The following is a 16278-nucleotide window of genomic DNA, read 5'->3' on the forward strand; positions in this document are numbered from 1 at the left end:
TCTCCTGGATCAGCATGTACTAATGTACAGTAAACCCTCAATTTAATGGTGGGGGGAAGGGTGTCTTTTTAACAGAATGGCAATTAAACCTGAACAGGATTTTAGGCATGTTATTTTATGTGGTTTATGCATTCTATCCATGTGTAAGATGATAGTTTTTGCATGGATAGTTTACATATTTTATACATCTTACTCCTCTGTAAATGGCAAACTGGATTTTATACACGAGAAGATGTCTACAGTATATGGACAAATTTTGTCCATTGCATCTGAACTCTGCTTTACTGAGATCTGTTAAGCAGAGGATTTATTTGTACTTTTCAAGCAACTGAAGATAGAATGATACTACTGTTATCCAATGAATATGCAGGTTTTCAAGCACTGAAGTCTCCTGAAAATGTATTGATCAGAGATTAAAATGAGACAGAAAAATGAGTTTGTCCCCACGATTTCTTTACCAATACTCCATGTAAAACTCTATCATCTATCTGTAGCTAGAGATTAAAAGCCACAAATATTTTGTAAAAATTTGGAAAATACCTCTGCTTTCCCTCAGGCTAAATTCCATGTAGCACTGTAATTACTATTTCTCAAAACCATAATTTTATGTCCTTCGAATTATGGGTCCTTTAAAGAAAATGCTGTAACATTTTACTAAAGTTAAACAGATCTCAACTTTGTATATTTCTGTAAAAGAGTGTAACTATATGCTAGAATTCTGACCGCCAAAATAATGGGACCTAAGAATAACCCATTCAATGTGATTTGATTGGGTTATTCCTTTAATTACAACAATTTGATAGCTCTTATTTAATTCTGTGGATTTGGCTAGTTGAGATTTTTGAAGTCTCTGTGTCTGTTCTCAATTACTCTTAGATCTTTATATGCTACAAGAATAGCTAAGACATCTAACTTCCAGGTTTCATGAACAATGATCATAGTATTCTAGAGTATTTTCTTTTTATGTTGCTTTGCATGTTTGTTTATCAAAGGAAAAGCCATCAATATAGGAACAATGAAATCAAATGGACTTGATTTAAACTACCAAAATGAATTGCATATTATACTTATCAGAAAGAACTAAGTAACCATTTAGTTGGCGAAGGACCATTGCATTCTAAGCCAAGGAAAAGAAAGAAAAATTGTCCTCAACTAACCTAAAATTATTTGTAGCAGACACATTAAAAGCAACAGAGTTTTAAATTATGTCAGTCACAACTGTGGTGCTTTTCATTGGTTTCAGTGAGACTTAGCAACAACTGAATCCACTTTTTATTTCTTTAGAAAAGTAACTTAAGGTCTTTTTAGGGTTTTAATTTCAGAACTATTTAAATACAAAACCCAGCATATGTTTCCTGTCTCTTTTGAAAGCAATGACAATTTTTTGTTACTGAAGTATATTCATTTTTAATGGCAACACAGAGAGAAAGACTTAGGCTTATAAAGCCGCAACAATTAAATCCATCATTGTTTAAGTTTTTGTACATTTCTATAGTGGGACCGAATGCTTTATTCTTTTTTCCCATTCTAGCAGTTATTTTTATCTTCCAGTTGCAGATCCCTTCCTTCACAATGGAGTAATGCTTTATTAAGCTGTATGCATGGGGGGTGTTTAACTTTTACATTTGCAGAGGTTATTCATGTATTCAATACTACATATTGGAGTAAGGCTAATATGTTTGTGCTTACTTAATGTAACTCTGAGTTGGGATTATGCTGAGCCCAGTATCATGACACTCCCTAAGTATGGGTTTATGGACTCCAGTCCTTCCAATATTTTTCCAGTCTTATCTGTATTTTTCCAGGTGGAAAGCACAGGATAACAGCATTCTTCCAGCCCTGGGGAGTCCTGAGCAGTGGTAAGGCCTTACGGCATTGCTCCCTATCTAATGATATACGTTTGTTTCATGTTGAATAAATGAGATACTCAATAGGAGGAGAGAATAGGCATTTTAACTTATCTTCAGTTACTAGATTTTTATTTTAGCCCACCGTTTTGCTTTCCTGAGTAATCGAGGTCACTAACAAAATTCAAGCATGTACACCCCTACTCTTCTACCCCACACTTGCTCATTAAACAGTCATACAATCAAAGGTTCATAACGTTTGATTACATACACAGGCCAGCACACTTAGAAACAGGTACACAAACATAAGCATTCATATATATTTTCCTACATTCACAGATGATAGCTAAAGAATACAATTTAAGAGTGGAACAGAAGTGTTCGGTTTTAGCCTTTAAGCATACAGGACAGTGAAATAAGTGTTCTCTATTGACGTAACAGGCTTTGAATATAGTCTACTGCAGTGTTTCTCAACCTTGGCAACTTTAAGATGTGTGGACTTCAACTCCCAGAATTCCCCAGCCAGCCATGGCTGGCTGGGGGATTCTGGGAGTTGAAGTCCACACATCTTCAGGTTGCCAAGGTTGAGAAACACTGGTCTACAGTCTGATATACTTCCTTGTTCTGCTCACCCATGTTTTTTCTTGTAATCAGTAGGTTGATAAACATAGGGAGCACACTCTCCATTAATGCTGAAATATTGCAATTTTGTTATTGTTGTTTCCCCCCAGAAGACACTATGGCAGAAATCTAGACTGTTCGGTTTGTTTCATAAACGTTCACTGATATGTTTCAAATAACAGCCTTACTTCTAACAAGACCCAATCCCATGATCCTTATTTAGAAAAAAAAAAAAAAGTAGTAATAGCCAGTGCAGTGTGGTGAAATGGTTAGGTTACTGGGGTAGGACTGGGAAGACCCAAATTCTAGTTCTCTCTTAGGCACAGAAGCTGGCTGGGTGCAGACAGCCACAGAGGTGACCTTGGAGAAATAATAAGCAGCAACAGTTATAAAAACATGCTTGAAGCCAGGGAAATGAGGAAGCATACAAAAAGAAGCTCAAATTGACTCTGCCTTAACTCTCTGGGTTACAAAAAGGTTCAGTTACTATAACCTACATCAGTTCCAGCCAAATCTGTACATGTTTATAATAATACAGCATCAGTGATATCCAGAGAACCAGCAGGAGGTTGTAGCTGAGCTGTTGCTGGACTAGGAGGGGGAAGACCCACGTTCCTCCCTTAGACATGGAAGCCAGCTGGGTGACCTTGGGCCAGTCACTCCCTCTCAGCCCTAATCTGCATCAGGGTCTGGGAAAAGCCAGCTGGACGGGGGGGGGGGTGAAAAAAAAAACCTTGTTGCAGGAGGCATCAGTTGCTTTGCTGTGAGAACTAACCAAGAGCAGGGCAAAAGCATATGGCCCCTGCAACCATGCAGACAAGGAAGACAACGAAAAGAACAACAATAGTGATGGAAATGGAAAATTACCCCCCCCCCCAAAAAAAGCTATGAATATGGGAGAGAAGGAACTAGCCACTGTTCTGCAGAGAAATTAAAAGAACCATATCCTGGTGGGAGGGATTCCTGATCTTAGGAACGTATTTCCAGTGGATGAAAAGTTTGTTTTAAGCACAACCGAATGGTAATTTGGCTTACTATTTGTTTCGCAGGAGTGGGAGAGTGAACAGTGCTCAAAAGATGAATAGATGAAAGAATTTTCTGTGGTATGAAAGCTTGATTAACTATCCTATGAAAGCTTCGTTTGTATGAATTGGCCCTTGCTGTACAACGCGCAGGTGCAAAATTATAGGGCTCTCCCCACCCCTTCCCCAGGCATGCCAAATATTTTTGGCTCATGAACACATTTGAAAATGTGATAAAGGAGCGGCATAAAATGGTACTAGCTGTTTGTAGGTATCAAAAATGTATCCCAGCGTCTAAGAAAAAGACAGAGGTGGTTTCTGAATCCTATTCATAAGATTTGATTCCACAAAATTGTGCATTTTTCATAGATGAGAAACTGAGAATGCTCAGAAAATGCATGAATCCTCACAATTTATTTGATCTTCTCCCTGTTAAAAATACAGCAGTTTCTGAAAAGGCAAGTCAGCTCGGAATAAATTTCTCTAAATGTATTGTATTTCCCAGAACAAACAGTACATAAATCAATAGTCCCTATTTTGCTAATTTTTTTCTCTGTTAATCAACTCAATCCACAAGGCCTCCTTCCCCTCACTCTAATCATCAGCCCTATTACTCTTGGATAATTATCAACTATGTATTCCCTCTCTCTCTCTCACCCCGACACGCTCATATTCTCCTATCTCACATATCTTTCACTGAGCATTCGTACATATTTTCACCAATTCACTGATGAATGCACCCACATAGACATGTAACTCTCTAACGTGAATACCTAAAATGTACATAAAACATTCTCCACCTTGTCTCCTTTCCATCATTTCCATCTACCTCCCATTATTTCTGGGTCCCCTTCGATAGTTTTCCCCACTGGAAATTTACTGTGTTCTCGAGGGCACATGGCTGGCCAACAAAACATAGCATGTGGCCACATTCCAGCCATTTTATAATTTCTCTAGAGTGTTTCTCAGACCATGATACTCTCCATGGCACCAAATCCATTAAGGAATAATAATACAGAGGGCAGATACAGCTTGGGCTCAGTCTATCTATCTATCCCAAATTCAACATTATAATTAATAGGGCAAGGTTCGTGACATTGCAACGGTTAGGACAACAGAGCTTTTCCTTATGTATAATATGTTAAGGATATACAGCACTTCCATTTCCACATAGCATTTTGAAGTACTTAAGAGCGCAAACCTAGCACCTGTCTTCAACACCTTAAAGCAGCTATGCCTTTTCTTCCGATTTCTGGGAAAACACGAGTCTGCTTAAAGGTATTGCAGACAGGCGCTGGGTTCATGCTTCCAAGCACTTTGAAGCAACTTTTGAAGACTGATTCCAAAGTTCTGCACTGCCCAGTAATACATCAGGTTTATTTTTGTCTTGATTAAAAATGCTTGAGTACAAAGGTAGGAAAGACATATGACAATAACCATTGCCATATGGAACTAGCAGAATCATTAGTTTGATATGAAGATGAACAAACTCCTTGTATTTTAGCTATCTTTTTCCTCTAATAGTACAGATGTTATGATGGCTGATATTAGACATTTAGGGCCAAGAGGTAGTATTTGAAATGTTAATGAGTTTAAAATTGGCATTTGCTTGTAGAAAAGTAAAACTGCTTCAGATACATGCAACTATTGATAATTTGCTTGCTCTTTTAGCATACTGCATTCATACATGATTCACTAATATCAGCGATATCTGGTTCCTTCTCCTCTAACAACCCATAATTGGAAGTTGTGTAAACTGAATGGATTAGTAAGAACTTTCTTGCCCCATTTGCTGGGTAAAATTGTTGTTTCCAGAGCTGTGCTTCCTTCTTGATAAATCTGTATTTAATTGCTGAGCTGAAAGGCAAAATTAGTAATTACTTCTACAAGATATTGCCATACTTACTTTAGAGTACTGAAATCCAAAAGCTGAATATCTTAAACCATACTAGAAAACTCTGGGATAATGTTCTTTCTCGCAGTAGTTCAGGTAGCAAAACTTAAAATATATCATAGAAAGGAAAAAAAGTAAAAAATCATATATATAATGAACCGATTGGATCCTCTTTTCAAGTGATAAACACAGATGTCATAAACATCATGCTTTAATGTACTGTATAATTATAGTGGTTAGGAGACTATGAAGTTCCTAATCTCAATCTTACCTATGTTATGAACATACTCCCAGATGGTCTTAGACCCAATATTTCAAACCCAGGCTTCTATCTAACCAGCATGGCTACTGTTACTGTGGTTCTAATATGTATAGAATATTAAGGAAGTCTAGTTTGTGTAATGCCTTATTAGAAGACAAATAATTTCCATGTAAGAATGAAACGGTTGTATCCGTCATCCCTGACTTTGTTCCCCTCTGCCTTCAGACACTTTCTCAGTCTTACTGTCATTGCTTTCACTGGGACAGAAGTGTCAAAGACTGATCTGCTTTCCTGCCTTCCTGGTCGTACTTATTATTTCTTGCTGCTTTACAACCCCTGGGAATAACTGGCACCAAGTGGAATTAATGTCCACATTTTCTGCTGCCTCTCTTGGGGCCAAAATGCAAAGTGTGTTTGCATTCAATCGCCACGCATGAATTCATGGGTTGGATACATCATGTCCAGGCACCAATTTGCTTCCTTCAAGGTGCAGGATAGAGGAAGGATCACCTGGTGTCCTACTTTCCATCTCTATTCTGCTGCTGTTGTATACCCAAAAGGGTTAAAACTGGAATATCCAAAGGCCATTGCCTGTCCATGTCAATTACCCTAAGCATTGTTTCCAGTGGCTCTGGAACATTCTTTGCTTTTGATAGATACAGATACATGGAGATAATATGGATCCTTGTTCTTAAGCCTTGTTATCCCTTGCCTATTGTTTGTTTCTCTCTCTCCCATCTTTTGTCTGCCTTTTGGCCCATTTTTGCCACTTAACTATTTTTATGTTTGCTGATGTTTAATAAATAAACATCAAACTCTATCTTTCGCTAGCTGAACTGAGTAGCACGTGTGCTTGCTCCGATCTGCAGATAGGGATGGACCAGAAGTGCATCAGGTACAGACTAAACTGGAAATTATTCCCATTAATTTTCCAACATCATGGACATTCACACAGAGAGATACAGTATACAGCCAGTATACTCTTGCCCTCTGGATTAATCTACTTCAGCGCAGCTTACCTAGCAAAGCAGAACCAGCATGCTCTAGTAATATATTAGCAAATAGCGTAGGGATTTTTTTCTCACATCATTCTAATAATAGCGGACAAAAAACTTAGGATGTTGCTATTTTCTGTGTGAGGATAGCTCTGAGGCCAGGAGAGGAAAAACTAGAACAAAATACTTTGTACAACGTTGGCATTCTAGAATTGCTGGTAGTGCGTGGGACAGAGCTGAAGTGTTCATGTTTCTGAGCTGTTGTAAAGTTATGACGGAATTGACCGATGGGGATTCACAAGAGGTTAAGTGGCAAATTGCTAGTTTGGAATAGCATCTGTTACAGACAACTGGCATATTTTACTTCCACCGTACTAGTGTTTCCCAACCATGGCAATTTCCAGATGTGAGGACTTCAAATTCTCTAGCCACCATTGTCATGGATGACAATTTGGGGATTTGAAATCCACATGCCTGCCAGTTGCCAAGGTTGGGAAACAATGCTCTATTTGATTCTTATTTAAAACCTTTCTAAAATCAGTTCAATTCGAATCAATTCAAATCACATAGATATATAAACTAGAGAAGTCAGAGTACCCATTAGCCTGCAACTAAACCCTAAATAGTCAGGTTCCATGAAGTTAGGTCAGGTCTAACTTTAGTATCTTCAAGGTATACAGAAGGTTATATAGGGCCAAGATTTTAGTTGTTTAATTATTGATGATATTTATGAACTATTCACTTTTAATTGAAATGTCTAATTGTTTTATTACATTTTACTCTGTGGCTTTCTGTTGGAAATTGGTATAGCAGATATTTATTCTTTAATATTTTATTATGCAATATAATATTGGCCCAGTGGTTATATCGTACTGCCTAATTGCTTTCTTTACCCATCTGGTTATCTAAACAGTAGCCTGCTTACTCATATGTTTTTCATCTTGTTCAGCCTTTGCAGTTCTGTTTTTCATGTTACACTGTGCATGGCCTTAAAAGCGTGACTTCCATGTCTCTTTACATGGTGTATCTGAATGAATAAACCTTGATTATTCTGATAAATGTTTTTATATATGTTTGGATTTGTGAAAGATGTTTAATGCACCAAAAAAGCTGCTAAATAAAGTGAAGAAACATAATACAATTGCACAGTGTAATATATAATTGTATATTTTCAAAATGTGGTTTAAGACCTACTGTGACATCTGCATTATAGGGCAAGAGGGTATAATATACAGGACCTGCTTGTTCTCACATCAGACCAATGATTGCTCCTCAAACATTTTTAATTCACAAGATATTAAACCTAAAGCATTGTACATGGAAAAGATGTACGGTACTATGTTGTTTTTAAATGTTTTAAAATAAATAAGTAAACAAATAAAACATTGGCACTGGGAATGGTCAGTTGGTCTATTTCCATCCTGTGCGTATTGACTCATTAGGCCAATGAGTCTTTTTTATTTCCAAATTAATATTTAGGGTTATGCAAAGCATTTGAAAACAGTCTTTTGCAAAGCATGCTAGCCTGAGATAAGCACCTCTTTTCAAAGCATTCAAAAAGCCATGTCCTTCAGAAGGCCTGCACAGATGCTTCGGAGGCTGCTCCAACTCTTTGCTTGCACACACAAACAAGACTTCCACTGGAATCACCAGTAAAACAACGTAGTAGTTCAGGTGCACATCTGTGGAGACAGCTGGCAGCAGGCTTTCAGGCTGCCACCCGTATCTTCCAGGAGGCTGCTTGAATGCATTAAGGAGAGGTGATTTGCTCATGCTAACCCTTTGCAGAGCATGTTGTTGAAATGGTTTATTCAGCCCTATTAATTTTTGGATTTTAAAAATTGGATATGATTCTTAACATATACATAGATAGTAACCATAGTTTCTTTTGAAATGCAGATTTTTAAATTGAATTATTTTTATTGTGGGCTGCAACACAGTATCGGAAAAGTTGAAAAATAAGTACCTGAGAATTTCACTTCTGCTCATGTTGCAATTCCCGAAGACTGAGTTTCAAGTTTGTTTTAGACATGGTTTCCAAAGGCAGTGTTTTTAATGGGGTATTGTGTATAAAGATATACTTGTACACACAAACACAAACACACACACAGATGATAGATAGATAGATAGATAGATAGATAGATAGATAGATAGATAGATAGATAGATAGATAGATAGCAGTTTGTCTTTGGTGAGCTTCTTCATTTTCTAATTATACTAAAATGAACCCCAAGATTTTAAATATATATGTAATGTTGAATATTTTATCAAAGTTTTGGAAATCTATATAAGCAGCAGACATAAATAAGTTTTTATGTTTGCTGCCTACTTCTACACTTCAGGTAACTTACTAAATTTGTAGTCGTATCAGAAACCTTCTCCATCACTTTCTTCTGCCTAATTACCATATCCTCTGAGTAACTATTCTTTATCTCTTAAATTTACATGCTATTTTGCCTCTTTGATTTGATTTAATCATGATACTGTCTTGATGTGTATTGAAGAATTGACATTTTCAAGACTTACAGCAAAGTGATTGTTTCTCAGCCTACAAACCCAATTTAGATGGAGCGGTGATAAGTTTGGTACAAATGCCATCCATGATCATCATTTATTTTGAAATTAGTCTCTTGATGTAATGTCCCATTAGACATTAGAGTCAAGAGTAGATGCAGAATTTTCCTTGATCATTTCTGAGACAAAAATTATATCTGATCAGATTAACTTTTGATAGTAAAATACATGCATGTGTCTTTTAAAAATATTTCACTGTCTTTGTTTTTAGCCATAATGGGGCAATTAAAACTCTACCTCTTTTGGCTGCCATCTTGATTCTTTTGACCATAACCTGAGAACACCGTGGTAAATATTGTCAGATACTAGTTTTGATCTTCCAGAATATAGCAAACAATTCATGTGTGAAGGATAGTAAGCCACTTATTTCCCAATTCTTAATAATTTTCAGGCTATGGCAAACCAGCTTTTTTGACTGAAGGAAAGCAATCCTTCCTCAGCAAATAATATATATAGATATAGATATATAGTTTTAAAAAATCACAATGACAAAATTTATAGATCATCTGTCTTTAAACAAACCCAAGTGTATCGGTGTAATACAGCTGATGCTAAAAACAGAGATAGGGAGAGAGAAGAATGAACAGACTTTGCTGTTCCATGACTTATGGGCCTCTTACATGATGAAATTCTTTACTTGGAAAATTGTGGTACAGTTTCTGTTTTGACAGTTCATTAAGCTGCCAGGTTTTGCAGTGTCTTTCTTAACACATTTATGCCTCTGTGTCTTATATAACGGAAACACAAACCAAAAATCTTTGACAGATGTTTTGAGAACCTGTGACAAATGTTTACCATCTTCCTTCTGTTTTTCACCCTGATCCTTTCTTGAAAAATTACTTGCAGAGAGGAAATCAGTCTTTCCTGGAAATAGTGGACCTCATTATTTAAGTCCTTTTGTTTGTTTCTGTAATAATAGCTATATTAAAGTTAGCATACAAGAATACATTTATTTAAGAATGAGAAAACACTGAGATTTAACCTGAACTGTGTTTACACTGGTTCATGTGAAAGTTCTAAAACAGACAGTCAGCTGAACATATAGCCAGGAGAACTGGGATTCTGCATGCATAATTAGTCTAACATTTGAGAAAGGAGGCTAATCTTTGCAAATTAAATGTTACCTTAGGACACAGAAGATGAGTTTCGCCAAATTCCAAAAATATCAGGTTGCATAAGTCCTTCCCAGTCTATATGCCTGTCTTAACCTTTCCGTTCTTTGTTATGGTCTCTGTGTATACTATTCTAGCTAGTGGGCTCGGCTGTTGAGCTGTTTAGATTAAAACATCTCTCAGACATCAAATGCAGCAGAGGGTTGTGCATGAACTGGACCCAGTGACAACCCAGAAGTCAGCCTAGCAAGGTAACCCAAATTCTTATCCTCCAAACCAAAATACAGTACAATGAGTTTTGAATACCTTTTTATGATGTTGGGTTTTTGGAGAGTGGAGTGTCTTCTCCTTTCCCTCCGTCCTTCCTCCCTCCCTCCCTGGGAAAATAGTACAGCAGATATATCATGTCAAGATTTTCTCACTTGCTCCTCACTATTTTGCAGTCATTCCTAACTCCCAGAAGAAAAACCATCCCGCTTATACAACAGGGTTCTCCTTTTCATTACTTTATCATCCCAAACAAAGATGTTCTTGGTCATATCTTACATCTATGGGATCTAAATGACTTCATTATTGCATGCTATTTCCATATGAACAATCTAGCGTCAGTCCTGTTAAATTATGGGAGATTGAGTGGGTCAGTAGATCTGAAGAACATACCAGCGTGTTGCAGTGGTTAAGGTGTTGGACTGGCAACACACAAGCCATGGAAGCTTGGGGATAACTTTAGGCGAGTCACTCTCTCTCAGCCCAACCTACCTCACACCATTCTGGTTGTGCCACCTTGAGCTCCTGAACAAAAGTTGGGACAGAAATCAAATGAATTAATACATTTCAATGTATCATTTAAGACTAGCCACCTGTGGAGACACTGTGAGCTGCAAATTGAGTATGGCTACATAACACATGTGGGTGGGGCTGGGTTTTGCAAGGTAATTTCCTTTGTTGTTTTTGTTGTTTTCTGAGTTATGGCTTCTTTTGGAGTTCTCATTATAGTTTTCATATATGGGAAACTCTTGCTCATCCTTGGCATAAGGAATAACTACACCCGTTTCATATTCAATTCCTTATTTCACCTTTATGGACTACATGAGCAATAAAGCACTTTAGCGAAGCAATTCTAAAGCAAGGAAGCAGCAACACCCAATTCATCAGATCCCATAGGAAACCTACAGATAGCCCAAAGGTGAGTACCAAGGAGACCCTGAAGTACAGAGTATTGAGCTAGAGAAAAATCAGAAGCTAAGCAATGTCAGTCATTTGCATTGCTGAAGTACTAGAAAGCAAATGTTTATACAGTGAGACTTGAGTCACAGCTGTTAGTGATTACATGGTGGCAAGTGAATCTCTCATTCTGCAAAGCCTCTGCCGTAAATGGTGACTATATCTCACAGCCTGCATTTAAATGACTAAAGGAGAAATGAGGATGGACTGATGGACCTGGGGAGGCTCCATCAGTCCATCCTCATTTCTCCTCTCTCCGCAGTACGGTTTGTTTAACTCTCTGGAAGGTATGAGCTGTTATGTTCTTCCTGGGCTTGTGCATCTTCAGATGAGGAATTCTCCAGAGGAACTCTAACACTGCAGCATTGCAATGGCTCTGAGGGTATTCACAAAATATATGGCAGTTATAAGAGTCTACCTTTAGCTTCCATGAATTGACAATTTTTCTTTTTATTTAACCAATTCTGGGCAGTTGATGAGACATTTTAAAAAACCAACACAAAAATCCAGAAACGTAAATTAAAAAGAGTATGAATTCAAACAGCATGCATATACTGAAGTCCACAAAAAACAACATTTCTAACAGCTCATCTAACATCACACCCCAAGCTCCCGGAAGATGTATTACTAAGGATTGGTGGCTGCTGTCCCAACTAAAACAAAATGACCACTGTATCTTCAATCTCCTATTAGACCTATTAGACCAGTGTTGTCCAAACTTGACCACTTTAAGATGAGTGGACTTCAATTCCCAGAATTCCCCAGCCAGCATGGGGAAGTGCTGGCTTAAAGTGCTTAAAGTGGCCAAGTTTGGACAACACCGTATTAGACATTACTCAGAAAGCACAGATTCTTCCATATATGGTCCTTCAGCTGATTCATGTTACTCATTAAGGTGGAGTATCTATGTTTTGGAACCAGGACTGGACACCAGTTTCCCTAGCCTGGAATGTTTACTGAACAATATCAGTAAAGACCAGTTCAGACTTTCTGAAGGAATGGCAGCCATCACACTTTGGGTTTGGGTTTGGTTTGGTTTCCAGCTGCTCTAGCACTGATTTTTCAAAACTACTTGCCACCTTTCTAGCAATCAACACTGTCGGTGGTTCTTAATGAATCCCACTATTTATTTAATTTACTTGCATGTAAACCAAGGGAACCCATCCCACCCACAAATAAAATATAAAAGCTGACTTGAATAAGAGATGAAAAATACAATGGTGACCATTATAGACTACTTAAGGGCATGCAGTTCCAACCCTGGAGACCATCAAGAATCCTTACATAGAAGTGTCCGAGTCAGAATGATTTCACATTCAGGGTACTGGTGACAGTACACATCAGTGTTCAGGCATGTTGGGTCTTCAAGGTCCTTTAAGTGTACGTAGTAATGTTCAGATTGCATTGGACAACATAAATGTATATTATGTCCCTCAAAGCATTCATTATGTATTTGAGTGGGTCAAGGACACAATTATCTGGGAGACACTTTATTTCCAGTGGTTGGGACTAAGACTTACATTTTAGTAGTACTGTAGTGGGACATTTATCATGTGACCATTATTAAGTGCACTTTGGATATGTAATACAACCAGCAATTAATATTATAGCATACTACAATTCTAGGGTATGCCATGCTCTGTTCATTTGGGGTACATATTGGGCACAGTTATGCATTACCAAGAAGGTCAGAATGTTGGACAATCTAAGATTGGCAGTGGTGGGAACCATCCCTCCGAAAGCACCCAATGTCACGTTCTCATGACATGACTGACCCACCATGATCTCAATGGTGACATGATCACCACTATCCTGGTCTAATGAGAAGCAACCATTATCAACCATTGCCCCCCCCCCCCCAGCTATAGCAATGACTCAGTGCAACTGGCATTTCCAACATTGCAGCCTGCATTCAGAATGGTCTAGATGATAGCTTTGATCCAAAATCTCTTGAGAGACAAGCTGCCGGTATTGAATTGGTGGAATGACCAACTATGGGCACTTATTCCACTCATTCTTCCAGCATTTTCTATCTGAAGTTTCTGTCCTTTCCTCTGTGTAGGTCATAGATTCCCAATGAGGGCCAGCTCTCCCATTTTCCTCAGTCACTATAAATCTGATAATTTTGCATCACCTAATACCATAGGTTCAACCAGTGAATCTTATAGATGTTCCCTTTTATTCACCTATTTTTCCATTTAATTAAGCAATGCTTCTTATTAATATTTCTTTACTACCCGCTTCACAATCTTTCTGAGCAAGAATGAAAAATTGTACTTCAGGTGATTCCTTGCTGGTTAGTAATGAATGGATTAGGTCATGAAAGAATGCTATCTTCAAAGAGGTAATTTTCCTCTTTGTCTCTTCTGTTGTTGTTGTTGGTTTTTTTTTTATTTTATTTTATTTATTTATTCTTGCTTGCTTGCTTTTAGTAAATCCTGTGACTTGGTGGCACCTCCTTTTGTATTCACTTAATCTTGTCCTTCACTCCTTGTCGAGTGAAAATTCACTTCCCATCACTTAAACTTTCTATTCTCCTGCCACTATAAACCTATAATAAATCTTATTATCAATATTGGATTAGTGAGGTATTAGGCTTCAGTTATGGGAAGAAAAGATCCAAGACTTATTTTAAAAAAGGATATGATGTCATTATAAAAGCTTATTTATAGTGAATCATAATCTGTAACATTAGATATAATTACTATTTTGCGTATTGTCCTTCTGAGGAACTTTTGTTGACTTTCTTAAATACAACACATACGCTAGTTCTCTTTAATTCCATCCCTGTTGTTATTTTAGTTTGAGTAGTCCTCTTGTGTTTTTGGAAATTTGAAAGGTTTGAGAGTTGGTGGTTGTTATTTTACTGTTCTGTTCCATTTCTTTTTCACTAATTCCTTAATTTTCTTCTTGTGAAACAACATGTGACTGCATTGGACTTCTTAACAAATATCAACTTACATTTATTTGTAATAGTTACGTTGAATACTGCTGTTCATAACATGTTAGCATTATTGTAAAACACAGTAAATTATGTGCTGTGTTTTTAGACTTTAGATAAATGAAAGCTAAATAGTAAACTAGAGAAAGGAGTCTAATTATCCTTCATTGCTGGAAAATAGCTGTCAGATATTAAATTACCTAAAAGGCTAGTAAACTGGGAGCTGAAATAAATAGTCTCTCTCTCTCTCTCTCTCCCTCTTTCTGGGGCACACTAAGCATGATAAGCATAGAGAAATTTAGTTCTTATAATAGATTTTTGGAGTTATTTTTTTTAATTGAAATGAATGGTTGTTGTTGCCATTATTAATTACTAAATTATTGTTTCATTTACCAACCCTACCTGGAATGGGGGGATCTTGCTAATGAGACTCATGCCTTCATCACTAGCTGCTTAGACTACTGCGATGTGGTTTACGTGGGGCTGCCTCTGAAGATCACCTAGAAGTTATATTTGGTTCGGAGTGCAACATCCGGTGTGCTGACTGGCATTCACTGGTGGGAGCATATTACACCACTCCTGTGGGTACTGTGCTGGTTGCCAGCAAGGTGCCAAGTGTAATTTAAAGTGGAGTTGACCTATAAAGGCATGCATGTCTCGGCGCCTAGTTACCTGTAGGACCACATTCTCCCATTGAAAATGGCCAAGCCAGGTTGATCTACCTGAGAAAACTATTAGCAATGCTTTGGGAGGTGAGTTTAGGGAAGTGGGGAGGACAAGGCTTGATGGAGCTGTTTTTCAATGTAGTGTGCAAGCATGATAACTAGATACTATTCCATGGTGATCGATTAATTTATATGTACTTAGAAAGAAGCTGTTTAAAAATTGTAATCTAGTTCTGTTATCTAAAGGGAAAAATATCAGCTGTGAAATGGTGGGAAAGCATTCTTACACAGTGTCAGCTATTGATTCCTGTTTGGAGACATAAATCAAATCTTGCTCAATGTTTCTGGTGACAGTTTTATTTATCACCAATCTCTTATCAGATTCATATTTGACAGACTGCTGAATGACAGTCTCAGATCCTAAGCACACCGAGACAGGTATCTGTCTCTAGCGTCATAGAAGTCAAATCTGCTAGATCTGCTGTTTGCTAGGGGAAAAAAAGTCTAGAAATGTTAACAATGCTCTTCTTGAGTAGCTTTGTAAGATCATACAGACAGAAACATGCTTGATTAACTAATTAAGTCAAAGGAAAAGGAAAATAGTTAAATCTGGCCAGGGAAAGAAAGGGATTTTTGGATGACCATCAAATCAAGAATGAAAAGCGAATGAAGAAAAGAGTTAAATAATTACGCATCCTTATATATTATACGTCACACAAGGCAAACTCAAGACACTTAGAGTACAGTTTGTAAGGGGAAAATAATTGATGGAAAGTTAGTAATTAGAAGCAATTTAATCATTTATAAATATTTTGCTGCAATCAGTAGTTGGGAACAATGGCAGGGAATTTAAGAACTCAATATTGCTTTTACTGATTTTTAAAAATTTCGTTCATTTTTAATTTTTTTCTCTTCTCTCCTTTTTCCTTTTCTTTCCTTTTACATGATTATGTGTATTTATTTTTGGAACAATGACAAAAGTGGTGATATCAGTATTAATACTGATGTTTAGATTTTTATCGAGATTTTTAGTTATTTCTTAAGATGATACAATGAAGTTCTATTTATTTAATTGATTAATTCACAACTTTTATTGTGTGGCACGTTATATGTTATGATCT

At 37.2% G+C, this 16278-nt stretch overlaps 1 protein-coding gene across 11 annotated transcripts in view; it reads left to right on the forward strand.

Moving 5' to 3' along the window:
• Window positions 1-16278, forward strand: part of MAGI2 (membrane associated guanylate kinase, WW and PDZ domain containing 2) — a 659127-nt gene that overhangs the window by 69012 nt on the left and 573837 nt on the right. For 8 of the 11 annotated variants that reach the window (XM_088134918.1, XM_088134917.1, XM_088134920.1 and 5 more), the window contains exon 2: window positions 1806-1859. The exons of the other annotated variants lie outside the window; for them this stretch is intronic. In XM_088134918.1, the coding sequence (XP_087991044.1) occupies window positions 1806-1859 (54 nt within the window). The remainder of the gene's footprint in view (window positions 1-1805; window positions 1860-16278) is intronic. 11 annotated transcript variants of the gene reach the window in all.

The sequence above is a fragment of the Python bivittatus genome, unplaced genomic scaffold (genome assembly GCF_059951505.1).
Source record: "Python bivittatus isolate LINGU-HERP-01145 unplaced genomic scaffold, Pbiv_v1 ctg000120_np1212, whole genome shotgun sequence".
In the NCBI taxonomy this organism is placed as follows: Eukaryota; Metazoa; Chordata; class Lepidosauria; order Squamata; family Pythonidae; genus Python; species Python bivittatus.